Here is a 13276-nt window from a genome sequence, read left to right as displayed (position 1 = left end):
TAACTCCATTCAATACGATATTGGCTGTGGGTATGCTGTAGATGGCCTCTATTAGTTTAAGAAATGTCCCTTCTATACCAATTTTCTTAAGTGTTCTGATCATAAAGAGATGCTGGGTATTATCAAAAGCTTTTTCTACATCAATTGAAAGAATCATATGGTCCTTAGTTTTTAGTTTGTTTATGTGCTGAATTACATTTATAGATTTACGTACATTGAACTAGCCTTGAGACCCTGGGATAAATCCCACTTGGTCATGGGGTACAATTTTTTTCATGTGTTGTGGATTCTGTTTGTTATGATCTTATTGAGTATTTTAGCATCAATATTCATTAGTGATATCGGTGTATAATTTTCTTTTCTTTTCTTTTTTTTTTTTTTTGTGGTTTTTGGCCTGGGCTGGGTTTGAACCCGCCACCTCTGGCATATGGGACCAGCGCCCTACCCCTTTGAACCACAGGCGCTGCCCGTATAATTTTGTTTTCTTGTTGGGTCTTTCCCTTGTTTGGGGATCAAGGTGATGTTTGCTTCGTAGAATGTGTTGGGTAATATTCCTTCTTTTTCTATATTTTGGAAGAGGTTTAGTAATATAGGTACTAGTTCTTCTTTAAAGGTTTGGTAGAATTCTGACATAAAGCCATCTGGTCCTGGGCTTTTCTTTTTAGGGAGATTTTGTATAGTTGATGCTATTTCAGAACTTGATAAAGGCCTGTTCAACATTTCCACTTCATTCTGGCAAAGTCTTGGTAGGTGTCGTACTTCCAGGTATTGGTTGATTTCTTTTAGATTTTCATATTTCTGAGAGTAGAGTTTCTTGTAGAATTTGTTAAGAAGTTTTTGAATTTCTAAGGGGTCTGTTGTTATTTCATCATTACCATTTCTGATTGATGAAATTAGAGATTTTACTTTTTTTTTCCTGGTTAGGTTGGCCAAAGGTTTATCTATTTTATTGATTGTGTGTGTGTGTGTGTGTGTGTGTGTGTGTGTTTTTGGCCAGTGCTGCCACCTCCAGCATATGGGACTGGCGCCCTACTCCTTGAGCCACAGGCGCTGCCCTATTTTATTGATCTTTTCAAAAAAACAACTTTTGGATTTATTGATCTGTTGTATAATTCTTTTGTTTTTATTTTCGTTTAGTTCTAGTCTGATTTTGGTTATTTCTTTTCTTTTGCTGGGTTTGGGGTTGGACTGTTCTTCCTTCTCCAGTTGCTTGAGATGTCTCATTAAGTTATTAACTTCCTCTCTTTCTGTTTTCTTGAGGAAGGCTTGCAGTGCTATAAATGTCCCTCTTAGGACTGCCTTTGCAGTATCCCAAAGGTTCTGATAATTCATGTCTTGATTGTTGTTTTCTTCCAAAACTTTGGTGATTTCCTTCTTAATCTCATCTATAACCCATCTATCCTTCAGCATAAGGTTGTTTAGCTTCCATGTTTTTGTATGGGTATGCAGGTTCCTGTTGTTATTGAGTTCAACTTTTATTCCATGATGGTCTGAGAAGATGCAAGGAATAATTTCTATTTTTTTTTATTTTGCTGAGGTTAGATTTGTGGCCTAGGATGTGGTCGAATTTGGAGTATGTTCCGTGGGCTGATGAGAAGAATGTGTATTCGGTTTTGTTGGGATGAAATGTTCTGCAGATGTCTGTTAAGTCCAGATGTTGAATGGTTGAGTTTAAATCTAAAATTTCTTTGCTTAGCTTCTTTTTGGAGGATCTATCCAGCACTACTAAAGGGGTGTTCAGATCTCCAACTACTATGGAACTGGAGGAAATCGTGTTTCTCATGTCTGTTAGAGTTTCTCTTATAAATTGAGGTGCATTCTGGTTGGGTGCATAAATATTAATGAGATTTCATCATTTGTGTATTACGTTTAACAAATATGAAGTGTCCATCCTTATCCTTCCTTATTTTGGTTGGTTTAAAGCCTATTGCGTCTTTGAATGGGATTGCAATGCCTGCTTTTTTCTGCTTTCCATTTGCCTGGAATATAGATGACCATCCCTTCACCTTGAGTCTATATTTGTCTTTTTTTTTTTTTTTTGTAGAGACAGAGTCTCACTTTACCGCCCTCGGTATAGTGCCATGATGTCTGATGTCACAGGACTCACAGCAGCCTCTAGCTCTTGGTCTTTCACGATTCTCCTGCCTCAGCCTCTTGAGCAGCCGTGACTACAGGCGCCCGCCACAACGCCCGGCTATTTTTTGGTTGCAATTCAGCTGGGGCTGGGTTTGAACCCACCACCCTCAGTATATGGGGCCAGTGCCCTACTCTCTGAGCCACAGGTGCCACCCTATATTTGTCTTGTATGCAGCAGATATCTGGCTTGAGTTTTTGTATCCAGTCAGCCAACCTGTGCCTCTTTAGAGGACGGTTTAAACCATTCACAGTAATTGAGAATATTGATAAGCCTTTCGAGAGTCCGGTGGACATTTTTAATCCTTTTGCGACTGTGGAAGTTGGAATTTGCTCAAAATTTTCTGGGTGGGTTTACTTTCGTGGTGGAGGATTACGCTGGTCTTTATGGAGGATAGGTCTGAGAATACCCTGGAGAACTGGTTTAGTTATGGCAAATTTCTTCAACATGTGAATGTCATTGAAGTATTTAATTTCTCCATCATAAATGAAACTCAGTTTAATTGGGTACAGGATCCTGAGTTGAAAGTTATTTTGTTTTAGGAGATTAAAAGTTGATGACCATCCTCTTCTAGCTTTAAAGGTTTCAGCAGAGAGATATGCAGTTATTCTAATATTCTTCCCCTTGTAGGTAATGGTTTTCTTTCGTCTGGGTGCTTTCAGAATTTTCTCTTTCATATTAAATTTAGTGAAATTGATTATGATGTGTCTGTGGGAAGTCTTATTTGGGTTGAGCCATGCTGGAGTTTTGACACTGTCTACTATCTGAATTTCAGAATCTCTTGGCATGTCTGGAAAGTTCTCCTTTATAATCTCATAGAGAAGAGACTCTGTGCCTTGTGAAGCCACTTCATCACTTTCGGGGATCCCTATAAGACAAATGTTGGTTTTCTTCAAATTATCCCAGGGCTCTCTGAGAGAGTGAGCTGTTTTTGCCCTCCATTTCTCTTCCTCTTTGAGAGTTTAGGAGCGTTCGAAAGCTTTGTCTTCAGTGTCAGAAATCCTTTTTTCTGTTTGCTCCATTCTGTTACTGAGGGATTCTACTGTGTTTCTCAGATCTTTGAGGGCTGCAACTTCTTGTCTCAATGTGTCAAAATCTTTGGTCATTTGGTCTTTGAATTCGTTGAATTCTTGAGATATCTTTTGGGTTACTGCTTGGAATTCTAATTCAATCTTATTTGCTAGCCAGATAATGAATTCGATTTCTGACATCTCAGCTATTTGTTTGTGCATGGGATCTTGTGCTGTGTCTGCCCCATTGATCCTTGGGGGAGTTGATCTACTCTGATTATTCGTATTGTCAGATTTTTTTCCATTGATTTCACCTCATGATTGTTTTTCACTGTTGTCTCTGGCCGTCCTCAGATTTGAGGAGGTGTCTATCCAAGATTAGACCCCAGAGGGATCACTCTATTGTTGCTGGATCTTTGTAGGGAGATCTTTGTACAGAGTGACCCTGCAGGGCTGACCCAGCTAGGGAGTTCTGGTTGTAGAAGCAGCTCTGGTGTGTGACACACCCAGATCCAGCAACAGGGCGGGAGGTGGTGCGCATGGTTCTGGGAGTGCCTGGCACTCAGTGACTTTGGCATTGAGTGCCCAAGGCTCCAGCAGTCTCTTGCCAGGAGAAGGGCTCTGTGCAGAAGCAGGGTGGGCTCCAGAGGGCACGCGGTTACCAGTATTCCTGGCCAGATGAGCGGGCCAGTGTGGAGGCAGGGATGATATAGGAGGGAGGACATGGGGTTGCGCAGCTCCCGCAGTTTTTGGTCAGGGCATGTGGAAGCCTGGCAGGCACGGGTCACAGGTCAGGGGTCGTGGTGCAGCTCTTATGGAGGTCCGGGCAGCACCAAGCCCAGGAGTTTGAGGTTGCTATGAGCTGTGACTCCACGGCACTCTACCCAGGGCAATAGCCTGAAGCTCCAGTATGCCAAAACCAGTCACACTCTGCCCCTAAGGGTTAAGGCTCTAAGACAGCTCAGTCCCCGCCTTTAGGCTGCTCAGTCACTAGGTTACTAGCTCCCGCCTGATCCTTGCTCTGGGACCCTGAGGGCGGAGCTTGCCGGAACAGTTCTCTCACAATGGCTCCCTGCAGCCTTGCTCAGCAGCTTAGGTCTGGGGCCCTAGACAATGCCCAAAGTTTGCACTCCTGCTCAAGCTCTCCCCAAGGCAGTTCAACGGAGTGCCAAGTCCAAAAACACTGAAACAGTTCACAGGTAAGGCCTTTCCGGTTTGCAGTCTCACTGCTGCTCGTACTTATGGTTGTTGGCAGGATTAGGTCGATTGAACACATGCAACTACTTGCCAATTTTCCACTGTTTTTGTCCTCCCCTTGGGGTCCAGAAGTCTCTTGCTGACTCCCTGTATCCTCAAAGGGATGATTATAGGCAGGTCCCACCAGCCAGAGATGCCTGGAGTCTTATCTCCCCAGACTCACCGGGCCCAGTTGCAGGGAAGCTGTTACTCAGCCACCATCTTGCTCCACCCTCAGGGATTTTGATGTTTCTGTCCATCACCAGAATAATGTTCATTGTACCCAAGAGGTAATTTTTTATCCCACATCTCTACCCACCCTCCCTGCTTCTTGCTACTGTTTCCAGTATTCTTAAATCTCTTTGTGACAATGATGTTTAGTTTTCTGTTCCTAAAATACTTCAATTAGGATAATAGTCTATAGTTTCATCCAAGTTGCTGCAAATAGCATTACTTCATTCTTTTCCATGGCTGAGTAGTACTCCACGGTGTGTGTTGGTGTGCTTGTACACACACACACACTACATTTTCTTTATGCACTCATGAATTGATGGGCACTTAGATTGGTTTTACATCTTTACATTTTTGAATAGTTCTTTGATAATCATTTGTGTGCAGATGCCTTTTTGATAAAATGACTACTTTTTCTTTCAGTAGATGTACTGCAGTGGGATTGCTGGAATGAATAGTGGGTCTACGCTTATTTCTTTGAGGAGTCTGCCTACTATTTTCTGTAGAAATTGTACTAATTTGCAGTCCCATCTGCAATGTATAAGCATTCCTATTCCTCTGCACCCATGCCAGCATCTATATTTTTTTATTTTTTTATTAATGGCCGTTCTGAGAGGGTATGGTGCTAACTCATTGTGTCTTAATTTGCATTTCACTGATGATTAGTGATGATAAACATTTTTTCATATGTTTGTAAGATATTTATCTTCTTTTGAAAAACTTCAGTTCATGTCTTTTGCCCACCTTTGAATGGAGTGGTTTTTGTTTTTTTGCTGGTTTGAGTTCTTTGTATATTCTGGATATCAGTCCTGCATTACATGTTTGCAAATATTGTCTCCCATTCTGCAGGTCATCCATTTACTCTCTTGATTATTTCCTTTGTTGTGCAGTTTTTCCATCTGTTAAATGAGAAAAACTTAGCTAGATGGTCCCTAAGATCTACATAACTAAGGTAGCTTTGCATTTTAAGTTTTAGAGAATTGGGGATTTTTCAGGAGCACTGAAAGAACAAACAGAATGGAGTGATGACTTTTAGGGCGGAACAGACAAAGAAGATATCCCTTGTTGTTTTCAGGTCACTTTTACAAAAGACAGTAAGTTGTTTTTGTTTTTTTCCTAAATTAATACAATCAGTTTAGGATAGTTAATCCAAAAAAACAGCTGAAAAGAAAAAGAAAATATGACTTAAGCCTGTCTATCTTTGAGTGTGACTGATTAGACAAAAAACTTTGAACAGAGTGATTGTTCCATGAGCAATTTGATACTGAGATTCACCCAAAGGTAAATACTTGGAAGACAGGTAGGATTTGCTCCCTCTTCCTGCCCTATGGTGCCAGCTGAACTTGTTCCTCCTTCTCTTTCAATAGTGTTTCAAATATTTATTCAGAGAAAAGTAATTAATACTGGGCTTGCAAAGGAGAAGCCTCAAAGGTCCCCAACCTAGATCATTGATTTTTCTTTCTTTCTTTTATTTTTTAAGAAATGAATACTTTCTTTAAATGATATCTTGTTCGCAATTCTAATAAACATAAATACAAGAAAAGGGTAAATTTTATGGGACGAGGAAGGGTGTCTGGATTCCCAACAATAGTGGATTTTCTTTACCTCTGGTGAACACATAGAGGCACCAGGAAACTTGAGGATTTTGTGAAACACGATTTGAAAACCACTAATCTATTCCAGACTTTACCTCTGTCTTTCATAGTAAAGCCTCCTTCTAGTTCAGGCCCTACAAGCAGAATAGTTGCTTTATTTAATATAGCCAATCTAAGACAAAGGAGATTTAGAAGAAAGTTGAGTAGTGATAGGGACGTCGTATTGGTCCAAGGACACAGGTGGAAGAAAGCTGGTTTGAACTGGACAGAAATGAGGCATAATATAACTTTAATACAATTCCTTTACTTTTGTGTGACTCTTTTCCAGCTTTAACAGACCATTCAAATACACTATCTAATTAATTTAATGCAACAAGTAAATAAAACAATGTAGCACTTGATCTGATAGGACTGGTGCATTGACTGTCAGACATTATTTAAAAAATAAATTGGCGACGCCTGTGGCTCAAGGAGTAGGGCGCCAGTCCCATATGCCAGAGGTGGTGGGTTCAAACCCAGCCCTGGCCAAAAACAAACAAAAAAAAAATATATATATATAGCACATTAGTTTAAATGAGCCTCTCAGCCACCCTCTGAGGGAAGCATAGTTGAAGAAAACAGGGTTCAAAGATAACAAGTAACTTAGTTACTGCCCTAAGTCTGCCCCACTCTAAAACTTGTGTTCCTTCTACTGTGTCCTCAAGGAGCTATAAGGCTATAACAAATACAGAAATGAGAAATACGGAGTTTGCCCTCAGATGACTTGAAATCCATTACAGCAGATAGTTACACCAGCAAAGTAGGAGAAACCAGCATTGATGGGGGAGCGGGGGGATGGCAAAAAGACAAGGAAGTTCAGAGGAAAAAGTTAAAATAAGGGACACAGAAGTGTGTCCTAGGGAAGAGAGCTGAGGTTTCGGCAGGCCACCAGCGCAGCTGTGGCCAGTTCTACATCACCCTCCAGGAAGGTGAAGTTGGAGGCTTGTGTAAGGTTTCATAGCTGGTTAGCGGTGATATCAGAAATATAGTCTTTTAGGAGTCAAGGAGAAAGTAGGAGGAAAGTGAAACAAAAGAACAATAAAGTGTGTACAGACAAAAACCAGAACTTCCATGTGGAAATAAGTAGGAAAAAGATGATGACTGTGGATCCAGCACGATTTTCTCTCTTCTGCCATAGGGAAAGTAATAGTGTCTTCCTTCTAACATTCTTTCTTTCTTTTTGAATCTGCCCAGGTCTTTATTACTGAACACCTAGGTTAACTGTCAATTTCTTTAGGAATTACACCTAAATTACTGCCAACTGAAAACTCTTAAACTTTTTCTTAACATTGATCTCACGTGCGAACTATCATTACAGCTAAAAGCCTGCTTCATGGGGTTCTGTTTACCTTCTAGTGTTCCCCTGGTTTTCAGGGCATTAGGCACAGTGTCCAGGTCTTTACATGTCAGGAATGCAATTGGGGGTCCATGTTCACAACTACTCATTGGAGAGTTTATTTCATCTTTGTGGTTTGAATAATTCATGTATTGACCTCCATTTTTTTCCCACTGGTTATAAATTACTTTTACTTTCCCCACCTTTCTTGTGCTTCAGTTTTATCTGAAGAAAATTGTAATGTAAATCAAACATTCAAAAGTATCATCCTAGGAGTACTATTTATAAATTTCACTTCAGTATTTATTAATTTTTACTTCCTTTCTACTCACTGTGAGGTAGTGTATAAACCAAGTCTAACCCAACTGCAGAAAAAAATTAATTTATCCTTTTAATTAAAAATGTTAAATTATTGGATGTTCTTCTAACAATGGGTACATTATAAATTCTGATGTCCCACTGTTCCAATTCTACCAGTTGAACTTGGATACTTCATTCTGTGTATATGCTTTTCGACAACATGGAGACCTTTAGTTTCCTTAGTCTTCCATTCCCTTTCCTGCCCTAGCCTCTTCCTACCCTCTCTAATCTGGATTCCAAGCTAGTCTTCCTAGTTTCCTTAATTCTCTGACACTCATGACCTACCCAATGAAATAATAGTAATAGTACTTTTATCTCTTTTTCTCCCACTTTCTCCAGGGAAAAGAGAATCTCAGAACTGTGCAATGTGGGGCCATGACAAATCATGTTCCCTAACCTCATCCACATTTCTAAACCTTCACCTTTCTCTTCCAAGTCACTTAACAACTGACCCTCTCCTTTTCAGTACAGGACCTCGCCTTCCCCTTGATTCATCAAGAAAATTGACATTATAAGCCATATGACTTCAATTTATCTTCTAGGAAAACATTTACATCTGTACTTAATTGTGGTTTTTTTTGTTTTTTTTACTTCATCCTATAAGGAGGGGTTAAGGGGTATGAGGGGTTAAGGAGTTTCAACTCAGTGCCACCTTTTCTCTCCCTGAACCTTGACCTTCTCTCCCTGTACCTTGACTATTCTCTACCTGCCCCTTCAGGGTCCTTCTCCAGGCCTTTCTCTTTTTTTCCAATGTTTTATATTTTTCTCTCTCCATTAGCTCCTTCCTTTCTGCTTAACCTCTTTAGGTATAACTTAGGTTCTTCTAATCCATCTATATCAAAAGAGCATTTATTTTGTATCTTTATTTACTACTCGAGCCACTAAAATTTTCTCTTTGCTCTTATTAATCTACAGAAAGTGCTATGGTCAAAGTTGCCAGTGATCTCCTTCAGTGAATTGAAGGATACCAGTGGGAAAGATAAAACCAATGGGTATTCTTTGCGTTTTATCTTTCCGGATACTTCTGCCTTGGTCCTTCTAAAACCTGTTTTTGTCTTGGCGGCTGAGATACAATAAACTTCTCAGGGCCTGTTAACCCTCATATTTTCCACATGGGGCCCTTCCCCTCATGTACCTGTTCTGAGTAGCTCACTATACCCACTCCCACACTATGACAAGGATTTCTACTTCTACAGCTCTGCCCATCTTTTCCCCTACAGTCTAAGAATTATTCAGTAGTCAGTTCCACTTTTTGTATATCCTAAAGGCACTTAAAATTCAACATGCTAAGATTTGATTTCATTGTCTCTCCTTCCTCTGTAAGCCAGATCCTCCAATTCTGTTTACTGATAGAGTTAGTAAGATTATCATCCACTCAGTTCAAGCAAGCTTGAAACTTGAAGTAATCCTTGATACTTTTTTCCCCCTGTATTAATAACTTACCCCATATCTGATTTGACATGCTCACTTACAATTAAATGTGTGCCCATCTTCTCCATTCCCACTGACTTTGCCCTCCTGTTGTCTTGTCTGAACTGGTGCAACGACCTAAATAACCATTTTAACAACCTTTTATATAACCATTTTACCCATATGCTAATAGTACATAAATCCTTCCACCCCACAATGCCCAGATTTAGCAGTATAAAACATATTCTGTTTTCATCTCATGCTTTAAATCTTTTAATACTTACAGTGAAGGTGATATGCTATTCAACACGTGGTAAAATTATATAAAACTACATACATGCACATATATACACAGTCGCACTCAAATGAGTACAAGTAAACTCGGGAATGATGAGTAAGATCAATGAATTTTATCAATGTCAATATCTTGGTTTTAATATTATATCATAGTTTTATAAGAGGTTGCCATTGGAGGAAACTGGGTCAAGGGTACAGGGAATTTCTCTGAATTATTCATTACAACTGCATATTAATCTCCAATTATTTCACAATTAAAAGTTAATTTAAATATTTTGCAAAGTATATCCTTCAGTATTTACCATAGTATTTAAGCTTTTTAACACAGGCTATAAGTTTCTTCTCTTTCCGTCATCATCTCCCAGAATTCTCAGCCTCAGATTTGTATTCCATTCTAAAATGAAGTTGCTTGTGATTTTTTTCTTATACAACAAATTATTTTCCATTTTCAGTATTTTTTATGCTACTGCCATTGAGTACCCCCTTTGTACCATTACTCTCACCTGACCTGGATAATTCCTGCTCATCATATAAGAGTCTTTCCGTTACCTCTGGACCCCTCAGATGAGATTTATATATTTCATCTTTGTGTTTTTATAGTGCAGTGTACACTCTTACCATATTTATTATAGGTTAGTTTTCCTGTCATCTTCTATACCATGACCTCCTAGAGAATAGGATAATATTATTCACTATTTTTATTTCTCATGCCAATTATGCTTCTTGGCAAATAATAAATGCCATGCGTATGTTTAATTTGAAGAAATTAATGCACTGTTGTAGATAGCTTGGGAATCATCATCAGTAAATCCAGTACTATTCCATCAGGTAACCAGACAAGAATACACATTTGAAAATTTACAACGATTGATTATCGTTGTGCACACTCTATTTAACAATATGAACATTAATGATTAAGAGCTTAATTTTTTTTTTTCGAGACAGTGTCTCACTACGTTGCCCTCAGTAGAGTACTATGGTGTCACAGCTCACAGCTTCAAACTCTTGGGCTTAAGCAATTCTCTTGTCTCAGCCTCCCAAGTAGCTGGGACTACAGGCACCCGCCACAATGCCTGACTATATTTTGGTTGTAGTTGTCACTGTTGTTTGGCAGGCCAGGGCTGGATTCAAACCCACCAGCCCCAGTGTATGTGGCTGGTGCTCTAGCCACTGAGCTATAGGAGCCAAGCCAAAAGCTTAAATAATTTTATTATATAGAGTAGAATTAGCCCACTAATTATTATATGAATCTCACATTAAGATGTTCTGTGTAGAACATATTCAGATTTAGGGATTGTATCATCTGAGATAGCCCATGTTGAAATCTTTATATGTGAATTTTGAGCCCAAAATGCCTACTATTTTCTTGCAATTAATTTCTAGGTATATAATTACCAGATCAACCCATGGATACATTTTAAGTTTTTGATACTCAATTTTAAAGTAAGTTTCTGGGAAGCACAAGGTATACACCTGTCCAGAATGTGGAGGTATCTCTCTTAAAAGAGAAAAAGACAGTTAAAGTAAAGGCCAACTTAAGGAGGCAGCAGCAAAAGGAAGCAGAGTTAGTGTTCATTTGCAAAGTATTCAGATGTCTGCTCGTTCTTTAGTCATGAGAATGCTACACTCCAATTAAGGGCCATCCACACACACAAAGGTAAGTACTGGGTGATTAAACAATAAAAATTTTTGGTTTAGACTAGAGGTTTGAGTTTATTGTGCCTGAGTGTGATGGTAAGATTGTAGTTATGACAGGGGTGATTAATATGAGGGTAAAATGTAAGGGCTCTGAGCTCATTTCTGTTTCTGATATCTGACCTGCTGGAGGCAGAATACCTAGATAATCAGTTGACACTTAGAAAATATGTTTAATTATAGGTCAGGCTTAATGAGGGAATGTTTATTTTCTTTTTCTGCAGAACACAGAAGTAGGACAGTGGAAGTATAGAACATAATAAGAGGATTACTAGTTAGAAAATAAGACATTTGATAGAAGATGTGATTGTCTATCATTTGAGATCTGTTTGATTTTACAGCACTGTTAGATCCATGACACTGCCCAGAGAAATGCCAATTGTGCACTTGTAAAATGTACTACATATACCTGCAGAAGTTTATAGATTCACCTGATGTTTTCTTGATAGATTATGTTTTAACTATATCATAAATACAGAAACTATAATCCAAGTTTCATCTTTGTTCCTTTAAGTTTCGTAGAAACCCCCGCTCATTTCTCTTGGAAAGAAAGTTATTATCGATCCACCATGTCCCAGAGCACACAGACAAGTGAATTCCTCAGTCCAGAGGTTTTCCAGCATATCTGGGATTTTTTGGAACAGTAAGTATCAAACAGGCAAGAAATGTTGTACCTAAACTATTGTAAATAGGTAAATGTGAATGGGCAAATTATTACTTAATAGGGCGTGTTTCTAGAACAATAAAAATAAATGTTAGGAAAATTTAATGCCTCCAATGTCATCTCTGTGGTGAAAAATCAGTGGTGATTTATTCAGCTTTTGAAGGCAAAAGATAATTATTATTCCAGGGTGATATAATTTTAGAGGGTTTAGGAGGGCTCTCCTGTACAATCCAAAATAGCTTTCCCAATATAAAACACTTGAAGACATCAGCCTGGGAAAAACCTTTATGAGGAAGACTCCTGACCCTCACCACTCCCCTGGCAATTGCAACAACACCAAAATAAATAACTGGGACTTGATCAAGCTAAAAAGCTTTTGCATAGCTAAGGGTACCACAAAACAGAGCAAACAGATGCCCTTCAGAATGGGAGAAGATTTTTGCATGTTATGAATCTGACAAAGGCCTGATAACTAGAATCTACAGAGAACTCAATAAGAAAAGTGAAAGCAACTCTCTCTATAAATGGACAAGAGATTTGAACAGAAACTTTTCCAAGGAAACAAATGGCCAACAAACATATTAAAAAATGCTTGTCATCTTTAATCATCAGAGAAATGCAAATCAAAACCACTCTAACATATCACATAACCCCACCAAGATTAGCCCACATCACAAAGTCTCAGAACATCAGATGCTGGCTTGGATGTGGAGAGACGGGAACACTTCTACACTGCTGGTGGGATTGCAAACTAATACAGCCTTTTTGGAGAGAAGTATGGAGAATCCTCAAAGATCTAAGAGTAGACCTGCCATTTAACCCTGCAATCCCATTGCTAGGTATCCACTCAAAAGAACAAAAATCATCTTACCACAAAGGCATTTGCACTAGAATATTTATTGTGGCTCAATTCATAATTGCCAAGTCATAGAAGCAACCTAAGTGCTCATCAACTCATGAATGGATCAACAAACTGTGGTATGTGTATACCATGGAATACTATTCAGCCATTAAAAAAGATAAAGACTTTACATCTTTTAAATTTACCTGGATGGAGCTGAAATATATTCTTCTTAGTAAAGTATTGCAAAAATAGAAAAATAAATATCCAATGTACTTCATCATAATATGAAATCAATGTATAAACAGTTATGCTCATGAGAACAATAAAACACTAATATAATCCAGTTCAGGGGCAAAGGGTAGCAGGAGGGAGTGGAGGGAGGACGTTTGACAGGAGGAGAGCGGGCATGAGGCAGGATCTCACCT

The 13276-nt window shown here is 38.9% G+C and overlaps 1 protein-coding gene across 4 annotated transcripts in view; it reads left to right on the top strand.

The window, feature by feature from the left end:
• Window positions 1-13276, top strand: part of TP63 (tumor protein p63) — a 262946-nt gene that overhangs the window by 94226 nt on the left and 155444 nt on the right. For all 4 annotated transcript variants that reach the window (XM_053565542.1, XM_053565541.1, XM_053565540.1 and 1 more), the window contains exon 2: window positions 11858-11986. In XM_053565542.1, coding sequence (XP_053421517.1) covers window positions 11858-11986 — 129 coding nt within the window. The remainder of the gene's footprint in view (window positions 1-11857; window positions 11987-13276) is intronic.

Source organism: Nycticebus coucang, chromosome 16 (assembly GCF_027406575.1).
Source record: "Nycticebus coucang isolate mNycCou1 chromosome 16, mNycCou1.pri, whole genome shotgun sequence".
Taxonomy (NCBI): domain Eukaryota; kingdom Metazoa; phylum Chordata; class Mammalia; order Primates; family Lorisidae; genus Nycticebus; species Nycticebus coucang.
The sequence above is the reverse complement of the archived record's forward strand: the minus strand, read 5'-3'. Positions and strand labels throughout refer to the sequence as shown.